Genomic DNA, 11173 nt, shown 5'->3' on the forward strand with positions numbered 1-11173 from the left:
CAAACATGGGAAAAAAAATAGTGTAATAGGTGTAAAACAACATGTAGTAAACGAATATGAAAAAAAAAATGTGTGCGAGTGCACGGTGGGGGGGGGCGGTTGAGAGAAGACTCGGAAAATTCACTTGCTCAAGGTGCCATGCAGTGGGACTGAACCCGGAACCGTGTGGTTGGGAAGAATATCCATTTTCTTTAGGGAAAAAAAAAAAATCAAATTTTATTTTCTATTTTTATTTCATGTCATTTTAGCCTCTGAAGAAGCCGAAGAAGATTTCCCAGATGACAACATTCCAGATGAAGTTCTTGTGGAGCATTCTGAAAAGCCATTATCTGCTGCTATGAGAGCTAGGATTGAACGCAACCGACAGAGAGCACTGATGCTTAGACAAGCACGACTGAACAGTAAACCCTACTCAAAACCGTTAGTAATAATTATCATTATTATCATTATTATTATTATCATTATTATTATTATTATTATTATTATTATTATTATTATTATCATTATTGAGTGAGAGAGCAGTGCATGCCATCAAAGTGACACTGGGGTAAAATATACGAAGCCCAATATACCCATCATGACTACCCGTCTGATAAGGGTACACCAGGCACATGCATCACAACCATATGTGTGCAACATGGTGATCTCATATCAAGATAAACAGCGCATGACCTCGCAGGTGGGGCCCAGTTAGAATGGTCCTTGAATAAGGGTTGTTTAAGGACGTTGAATGAAACATCCATATTTCCAGAGGTGAATTATTCAAACCCTAAAGAATTCCTCTCAACACATGGCTATGATGCTCCCCCACTACTTCTGTTCGTGATCAGAGATGCACATATCGTCAGCCACCAAGGGACATGCTCAACTGGTTAAGGTCAAACAACTGACAAGCAAATCTGCGGTATTGAGCAGAATATTTGCTGTAGCTCATCTTTTATACCAAGGCAAAACAATTATTATTATTATTATTATTATTATTATTATTATTATTATTATTATTATTATTAACTCAGGTTTTGTTGTAACTCCTGGAGTCTTTCATGTGTAGTGGGTTTACCACCTGCAGCCAATGGTAACCATATTATCTGATACTTTCCTTATTATTCTGACTGTGCCAAGGAGGCAAACTTTTTGTAACAACCCTACTGGGCACTCTATTCTGATTTTCTTTATATTCCTCTTGGTGCCTCTTGATACTGTCCCCAAGGACCCACCAATAATTGGGACTGTCTTCACCTTCTTCATTTTCTGGGCTATTTTGTACTTAAAAGGATTGTACATGTCTATATTTTTGCCTTCCTTCTTGACTATTTGTTGGTCAAAGGGGCATGCAACATCAACTATATAGCATGTGATGCACCTTGCTGCATTACCCCTTGGCCTGATATAGCACCTGATCTGTTTGGATTTGGTAGTCTCACAGGATTTTGCAGGTCTCCAACTCCACCCCTCTGCAGTTTGTGCTCATGCCACATCTTGCCTCTCTCTAGACCCCATCCCCTTTCCACACAGTTTTCAATAAAGTACTTTCGCTACCTCATCATGTCACCACAACTTACAGTTGGTTTTGGCCAAGTGTAGGGCATTCATTCATGATATGAGCCGTAGTTTCGTCAACTCTCTTATAGATTTGTACCATTTTTACCATATTACAGCAATGGCCAGAGTATAATGAAGGTTTGCCGCAGTGAAATCGATACAGGAGCAGGATTTTTCTTAGATGAAGACCAAGAAAAAGATCTGAAGAACCAAAAAGTAATTTATGAAGAAGGTAAAGACCAAACCGTAGTGGAATGGTTTTACTGTGTGTTTATCTATTTGTTTTCCAATTCTCTACTCATACATGTGTCACACTGTCCTCTTCCAACCCTTCTCCCCACGTGTGTCACTCTGTTCTCTTCCTGTCCCCTTCATACATGTGTCAACCTGTCATCTTTCTGTCTCTTATGTTACCCTCTTCTCTTCCTATCTCCTTTCCCACATGTGTCACCCTGTCCACTTCCTGTCTCCTTCTTGCACGTGTCAGTCTACATGTGCATCCCTGTCCTCTTTTATCTCCTTCCCACATGTGTCATTCCAATCCCCACACTAAACCGAGACAAGGGGCTCAAATCTTTCCAATAAAGGGAGACCACTCTTCTCTCAGCTATAAACCCAGACGACCACTTCTCAGTCATTTCTCGTTGTTTTGCTTTTATTAAGGATCACCTTTACTTTTCTCAACTACTTCCGTACAGTTTCTGTCAATGAAGTTTCACAATAACAATGTTTTGGATTATTGTAACTGATTTGGTAAACTTGATGGATTTCATTCTGTTATACATTCTGTTATACATTCTGTTATACATTACATCACATGCAACTGAGCACTGCATATCAGAGAGTGATATTAATATAGTATAACATATCACATCGTATTGCATAGCTGACCGATTGATTTGCTGCAGGATAACTAAGCTACATGGTAGAGATACCAGACCAGACAACATGGTGTAGGATATTAGACTACACGACGTACGATATTTGACTACATGGTGTAAGATACCAGACCACATGGTGTAAGATATCTGACTACATGGTGTAGGCTATCACACCACTTGGTGTAGGATACCTACCCTCATGGTTTAAAATATCAAACCACAGGTATTGGATATCAGACCAGTTGTTGTAGGATACTAGGATATCACATGATGTAGGATAACCTATTGATTGAAATAAACCATTTCTATTCCTTGCAGCTCCTTCTTTGCTAATTGATTCCTGTAACTGTGAAAATTGTGACCAAAAGTTTACAGAGTCTTATTTGCTGAAGAACTTTGAATGTTTTGTCTGTGATTCTTGCCGGTGAGATTTATTTTATTTGCTAAGAGGCTAGTCATTGATTTGGTGAGAATGACAAGAGAGCATTTATAATTCAACGTAAACTAACTTAACATGGATGATAATTTATAAATTTTACTCTAAAAATGGATTTATCAGCTTTAACAATGAATTGATAAAAAAAGTAATAAAGCGAAAGTTGTAAATTTACTTTATACATTGTAAGTTAATGATTTCACTGTGTTTGATAAAATCTCATTTTCTTTTAATAACCATTACAAGTTTTATCATATATCATATGATATATCGTACAGGTAAAATTTAGTTTGCTAATTATGTTACCTCACTACCCCCCGCCACTGCTATTAAAGCTTAATGTCCCTTTCAACATGCCCAGTGTTCCTTTGGGGGCAGTACTGTCCACATTGAGAACCTTCGGTCCATATAAATACATGTTTTCGCGACAATTATGTTTATAATTATTCAGGGAAGAAAACAACGAAAAATACAACCTAATTACTAAAACGGATGCAAAGACGAAATATTTACTTAACGATGTTGATCTGGACAAACGAGAACCGAAGCTGAAATTCATTGTAAGAAAGAACCCACACAACCCGAGATGGGGTGACATGAAATTATATTTAGAGTCTCAGGTAAGAAGCACATGATGTTATCCCTCCCCTTCCCCTATAAAAGGACCACCCCACTCCTCATCTCATTCCCCTCAGACATTTCTGTCGTTTCCATCAATTCTCAATCCATGGCTTTTAGCCTCTGTAATTGCAATTCCTCTGCAACCTCCATAATTCCCTCACCTGCCATTTCTTACTTTCTCTCATTACAACAGCAAACGGGAGGTTCTTCTATGCTGTTAATTGATTTACTAGAAATAGCAGTCGTTTGTCAATCATACCAAGCCTAGTGGCTATGTGGCAAAAGAGACCGATAGAATAAGTACTAGGCATCCAAAGAATAAGTCCTGGGGTCGATTTTCTCGACTAAAGGTGGTGCTCCAGCATGGCCGCAGTCAAATTACTGAAACAAGTAAAAGAGTAAAAGAGAGAAAAGTATATGATTTCACAATGGTTTTTGTTTCTTACAGGTGAAGCGTCGAGCCATTGATGTCTGGGAATCAGAAGAAAAGATTGAAGCAGCCAAAGAAGCTAAAACAGAGAAAAGAGTAAACATGAAGAAGAAAAAGTTTAACAAGAAAATGAAAGGTTGTACTTCATTGTACTTCGTTTGCCATCTTGGTTTTGATTTGTCTTTAGATGTAGGTGTAGATGTGAGCTTAGAAGTTTGCTTCCCCACCATGCGCGGGCAAGTATCTCCTGCTATAGCCCTGGGCTGACCAAAGCCTTGTCAGTGGATTTCGTCGATGGAAACTGGAGGAAGCCCATCGTATATGAATATATGTAAATGTGTGTGTGTGTGTGTGGTTGCGTCTCCTTGTCTTGACATCATGTGATAATTGTAAATGAGTGTCTCTGTCAAAGAAGCAGTGTGTCATTCATTCCTAGTATTCTGCAAAAACATGTCTGGCTGTGGGTAAATTTTACCTTACTTGGAAACAGGTAAGTGTTGGCGACAGGAAGGGCATCCAGCCAGAGAAAATCCACCTCTGTAAAAACCCTGTCTGACCCATGCAAGGATGGAGAGGTGGCTATCAAAATGATGGCGATGGTAATGATGATTTCTTATAAGAAATCTGATATAATAAGGATAGCCAGGACGATTAGATATTGAGTTTCTTATTATTTCCATTTACCTATTCCATTTTCAAAGCTTTGGCTGGTCTGGAGCTATAGGCGCTACACAGTGGGACTGAACTTAAAACCATGTAGCTGCGAAGTGAATTTCTTAACCCCTAGTCACGCCCATTGAGTAATGCTGTCAATGACTTGACAAGCATCCTGCTTATTGTAAGTTATTGACATGGTGTTTTAAAATTTATTGTTTACAGAACTGAGAATGTCAGTGCGGAGCAATTTGTGGCAGAAACAGACTTCAACACATCAACATAGTTATGGCGAAGAGAGTTACGATGAAGAAGAAGACATGTATTCAAAGACTTGCACAACTTGTGGAAATGTGATGACATATGAGAAGATGTAACGAGGGCACTTGTGTATCAGGGTCCAGAGATATAGCTGGGTCCATTACTGTCACTGAAGCATTAATGGATCTAGACCTGTAACAAAGTCAAGGGGTCAAAGTTGAGATGAAAAGCAAGTGAATGAAAGAACTGTGTCAGTGATACACTGATACAAATAATGTTATAGTATTCACTACTTAACCCATTACCTCCCATAATTCTATTAACTGGAATTTTTTTTATGAAACTTTGATTTCTAGCATAAAACAGCTTTAGAAACACGCTGGAATGATCAAAATAACATTTCAAAGTAACATTTCAAAATAACATTTTAAATAGAAATAAGCGAGATATTGGGTGAAAAATTAGCAAACCTCATTTGAATATCAGAAATATACCTAATAGATATAGCAAAAAGGTTAGATATGTGTAAATATTGACAGATAATTACGAAATTTGTAATTTTTAAGTGATCTCATACGAGATCACTGGTAGGTAATGGGTTAAGCAGTCTAGTGACATGATAAAGATAATGGTATAAAGCATGTACTGGTGTAACCCCTTGATATGAAAAGTTTAATTAAATCTGGTGTAACTGGATTAACGGTGTAATTAGACCAATGATGAGATGACATTAGAAATATATCTTCCATCAATTCTCATTTATTTGGTTATGAAAAATTGTTTTTCTTCTTTCTTTGTTTTTGCACTTTGTAAGGCTGGGTGGGATTTTTATATCTTGGAGACGTGATTCTTAAATAAAGTTATTTTTTTAGAATACTTTACCATTTGTGCAACTTCAAAATGTTACTGTTAATATTTCGATACGACAATATTAGGTGGTAAGCTTGTTGAATTGTTAATATGCGAGACAAAACGCTTCACAGCATTTCTTTGGCTTTATATTCTGAGTTCAAATGCTGCTGAGATCAGCTTTGCCTTTCATCCTTTTGGGGGCCAATAAAATAAATATCAACTGAGCACTGGGGCTGGATGTAATCAACTAGCTCCCTCCCCTAAAATTTCAGGCCTTGTGCCTCTAGTAGAAAAGTAGAAAGGGATTTCAATACAACATTATTTTTCATAACATCTCGTGGTCAAATTAGCTGTTTTTCCAAAGTTTCTTCTCTCATTTTAATCGTATTCATTTCAACTCTGCAAGATAACGAAACACTTGTCAAATTCATAGTTGTGAAGCTTCCACTGCCTACCAATAACAAACCCTATTTTATCTTGAGACCTTGTTTTAGGGGGTGGTGGAAGAAAAAAACCCTCACCATTCAGAAAGTTAGTCATATCTTAGCTGCAAATACATTTTGCAACTCTAAAACCTGATCTCTTTCTTTTGTCATTTGTATCTACATGTTAGCTAGATTTTTCTCTTTCGTTTTTCCATCTTACTTATTGCCAGCTGGGGTCACTCAGAGATTCAGTGTTGCTAGAAGACAAACCTTTTTAACAGTGCTACTTTGGGAACCTTCAAAATATCCAAAATCCTCTGTAATCAAATAAAATATTAAACTTATAGGAGAAGGTATTGCTGTTGTTGTTGCTCAGCCTTGCTCCAGCATCTGGTTCCATCTTTGGCAATCTGTCTTTTTTTAGATCCAATGACTCTTCCTTTTTTTTTAAGATAGTAGGATGGGGTTTGAATCAGGAAATTTGACTGCTGTTTCTAGCAGGATGAGTTACTACATAGAGGCTCTCTCTCTCTCTCATTATCTCAGCGTTGTAGTTGATGGATGTGTTATTTCAATTATTTTCTGAATCAGATCAAGTTTATCAAGGCTATTTCCACAAATAATTTTGCTTAATCTGTTGTAAGTCAATGATTTCAAGAAGAGAGAGAGAGAGGGAGAGAATTCCGGAGGGTTGGTGTTATAAGGAAAAAGGACAGAATGAAGTAATTAGTGCAGTGACCTTGGAGTTAGATACAGTTTAGGTAATGGGAGGAGAAGAGAGGGGTGAATTAGGTGTACTTAATAATATCTAATTTGTGTAAGTCAGGAGTTGATCCTATCCATTAGACTACTATTCAGGTAATATAGCTTGTAGATTAAAGGGACACCAGAATGGATGCAACGTATCAAGTGTCAGAAATTATTATGTACCACAAGGAACATCAGGCCAAGAAACTCAGCCCTTCGCATTGCGGTAAGTCGCCATTTAAAGTGTCGACAGTCTTTGTCCTGTATCGTTAACGAAGATGTGCAAGGGAGATAACTCGCTACTTCTAAAGAATCCTAAAACGTTAGAACATCACACCAAACATATACCGTTTTAAGCGAGTGACTTTATGCTAGTTGAGTGTCCTTTCTCTGGACACTATCTGGAATGTTTGCTTTACTGTTTTAAATGTGAGTTTTACCTGGTCTTTTTGGGGGACCATAATGTGTGGGAAGGGCCAGATTAGTCACGCCAGGATCTATTTAAAAAAAAACAACACTCATAAATTAGAAAACCTGAAATACATTTAAATATCATAAAACATCATTGTGGGGTGAACTAAGAATGTCAAGAATGAAACACGTTTTTTCTTTACTATTGATGTACAGCATAATAGCTTAGGAAGAATGTGTTTACCATTTTTTTCTCCAGCATGCAAGTTGATGTCGTACATAATGTAAATATTCAGACATCGTTACCAATCTTTCCAAATTCTTTTACATGGAATGTTTGCTTCTCCAAAACCATCTTGGTACATCAGTCAACCTACCTTTTTTTAATTGTAAATTTTAGTCTGAAAAATTTGACTTGTGTGCTAGAAAATATGGTATGTTTTTTTTTTTTTATCCACTGTGAAGTTTTGTTGTGTATAAATTTACGTCAGATGGCTGACTACACAGGATATTTTTTTTATTTGAAAAAATTCAGGTTTTTGGTTTTTCTCACTGTTGTTTACACTTTTCATATCTTTCTTAAGCAACGTCTCAGTAATACTATTTCTTCCAGCATACAGATGGAAATTCATAGCAAAAAATAGGTAGGTTGACTTACCAGAATGACTTTGGAGGATCCAAAATTCCACATGAAATGCAACGGGATTTGGGAAGCTAGTGACAATGTTTGAATGTTTATACAATGTCATCTTGTATACTGGAAAACACAGGATCAGTTAAATCACTTTTCTAGACATACTTGGATTAATTTGTAACATATTGTTGTCATATTTTCTAACAATACATTATATGCAATAAAGTATTTATATAAAATTTCCTAAAACTTTGTGGTTAAATTTTCTAGATATTCATTAGTTATATAGCATGGCTGTGTGGTAAGAAGTTTGCTTTCCAATCACATGGTTCTAGGTTCATTCCTTCTGTGTGGCATCTAGGGCAAGTGTCTTATACTATAGCCTTGGGCAACCCAAAACCTCGTTAATGGCAAGGGAAGTACAACAGGTCGATTGAACAATTTTTCTAGATTTCTACAGGCACCATTTACTTGAGCTGTGTTGCTTGCTGTCGTATCACAGCAAAGTGCCTGAATTTTGTTGGTTATACTCCACTTTTCCACTGTTTGGTAAACAGCCATGGCTTGCTATTCTTATGATGTTAGAATTTTAGGGACACCCAACAATAGCTCCTTGCCTTGAAAACTTACTATTATTACCATTCTATCAACCTTTTCAATGCCTGTGAGTACTGGGAGCAGCTTTCCCTCTCAATGCAACACTAATTCTTGACAGTCGTTTAGGTTGAATTTGTGCTGTGTTTCTGTGTGTCTTGTTTCTCTAAATTGTTTTCTAAGGCATTGAAAAGAAATGTGATTTATTACCAGGTTTTCAATATCACGCCCAAAAGCCTTTGCAGCAGCCATTAATATTTAAACCCCATTTTTGACAGTGATTTTGCACCTATCAAAAACTTCAGAGAAACGGGGAGTAAAAAACTGCAATGTACCTACCTTGAGTGTGGCAGCAGGATTCATTCAGTTCCTTACCAAACCTCTAGAATGAGCCAGAAGTGATTGTCAAAGAATAGATTTAGCTTTTATTTCTAGCAGAATTCATGACAACATAGAGGCACTTTCACTGGCTCACTGGAATTATTATTATTGAGGTTATTGTTATTGTAGTTGTTAAGGCATTGTAAACAGAGAATTAGCTGAATGTAATAGAAAGTAGGACTAAATAACTTATAGTTTATCAATAAAATCAATATCTGGCATATAACTAGTATTGATTCAATCGATTATATCTTTTCACTACAAGTTTGTGACCTTGTTTTAAAGGAAGAAATCATTATTAGAGCAGTAGAATGGATTAAGCAATAGAAACATAAAATGACTAATGCTATTGCAAAACGTATGAAGGCCACAACATCCCTGCTGGCATGTATAATGTTATCCTACATGTTTATAATGTGTTTTCCTGTAACATGTTTAACAAGTATATCTCTGGAATGAAAATAAAGATATAAGTGAAATTTTAACGTAATGAAACAAAATGGAAATGTTAGTTAAATTATTAAAATCTTAACTATGGAACAAAATTTAAGACATAATCAAAATTTTAACTTACAACAAGTTCAAGTGATATGTTTTGAAACACCTTAACTATTGAAAGAAATTTAAAATATAATCGAAATTTTAATGTAAAGAAACAAGTTGAAGTGTTACACTCTTAAAAGCTTTCATGATGCAGCGAAATTTAAGACATAATACAAATCTTAACGTAATAAAACAAGTCTAAGCGTTATGATCTTAAAATCTTCAATTATGGAACAAAATTTAAGACATAATTGAAATTCTAACATAATGAAACAAGCTCATAATCAATATGTTTAATACAATTAAATAAGGTCAGGTGTTACACTCTTACAAACCTAAACTATGGAGCAAAATTTAAGATGTAATCATAATCTTAACATGAAGAAACAATGTTATGAAGATGCATAAATTTATACATCAAAATCGGAAATAGGAATATTTATAAAAATAAGAATTTCCAGAACTTCCAGAAGCTATAATCATATATTTAAATCCATGCATTTATTTACAACCAACAATAAAAACTCAGGAATTTCTGCAACTAAATTCCCTCACAAGGTAATAGTCAACTTGGAACTTTAGTAGAAGATACATGCTCAAGTTGCTCTTCAGCAGATTGAACTTAAAACCATGTGTTTGCAAAGTGACTTCTTAAGCGCACAGCCATGCCTCTGCTATTAGATTAGTTGTGAATTCTATCCATCCATTTTCTCCACCTACTGGAAGGTGTCGTGTGGACATGGTCTTTAGGTACCTTCTCCATACGGTCCAATCAGAAGATTACAAATGCAGATAGATTTATAATCATGACCAACTGAGACTATGGATTTTATTGTGCCATCTCATTCTTGGCCTACCCTTGCGTCACCTGCCAGTTGGCTCAGCTTCACGATTCCATCTTGGAATTCTTCCTTGTAACATTCTCGTCGCATATTCATAGTAGCATATATATATATACACACACACACACACACACTCACATCTGAATATATGTGTATGTACATGTATGTATATATATATATGTGTGTGTGTGGGAATATATATGCATGTATATATATATATATATATATATATATATATATATATATACACATACATATATATATTTGTATACACATACACATAACATATATATACTCACACATACACACACACACGCACATACATTAAAACTGTTCAATGCATTTAACATGAACAATTTTCCTTTCTTTGCTCTGCCATTCATCTAATTAGGAAAACAGCAACGAAACAACCTGAAAATGACTTCCATATAAGTTTTTACTGTTTGACAGTAATTTTCATGTATTAAAAGCTTCCTACATAGATGTTTATTATGTCTATGTATGTTTTAAACATGCAAAATCAACTGCTGCTCAGTTTGACAAATTCTAAATTACGATATAAGCTATTTACTTGTCATGTACCCTCAGAAGAGGAGCAGCTATTTTGGCAATGAATTTAACAAGTCAGAATTTTTGTAGAAAGAAATCACAAATTCTTTTGCTTCTTATATGTTTATATGGAGTACACAGACACAAATACAGGCAGAAACATACATTTGACATATATGCTCTGACAAATAGACAACGCACACAAACACACGCATGCATGCACCCACCCCCACATTCTTATATACGCCCGTACTTATAGACACACTGACACATATACATATACATATGTATGTGTATGTGTGTGTATACATACATACATATATATATACATATATATATATATATATATATATATATATATATATATATA

The 11173-nt window shown here is 35.6% G+C and overlaps 1 protein-coding gene across 1 annotated transcript in view; it reads left to right on the forward strand.

The window, feature by feature from the left end:
• The window catches only part of LOC106876764 (DNA repair protein complementing XP-A cells homolog), a 10611-nt gene extending 2468 nt beyond the window's left edge, over positions 1 to 8143 (forward strand). The window contains exons 2-7 of the mRNA XM_014925453.2: positions 249 to 420; positions 1659 to 1774; positions 2742 to 2847; positions 3311 to 3479; positions 3929 to 4046; positions 4790 to 8143. Of these exons, the coding sequence (XP_014780939.1) occupies positions 249 to 420; positions 1659 to 1774; positions 2742 to 2847; positions 3311 to 3479; positions 3929 to 4046; positions 4790 to 4941 (833 nt within the window). The 3' untranslated portion in view covers positions 4942 to 8143. The remainder of the gene's footprint in view (positions 1 to 248; positions 421 to 1658; positions 1775 to 2741; positions 2848 to 3310; positions 3480 to 3928; positions 4047 to 4789) is intronic.
• Positions 8144 to 11173: the final 3030 nt, after the last annotated feature.

This window comes from Octopus bimaculoides, chromosome 12, assembly GCF_001194135.2.
Source record: "Octopus bimaculoides isolate UCB-OBI-ISO-001 chromosome 12, ASM119413v2, whole genome shotgun sequence".
Taxonomy (NCBI): domain Eukaryota; kingdom Metazoa; phylum Mollusca; class Cephalopoda; order Octopoda; family Octopodidae; genus Octopus; species Octopus bimaculoides.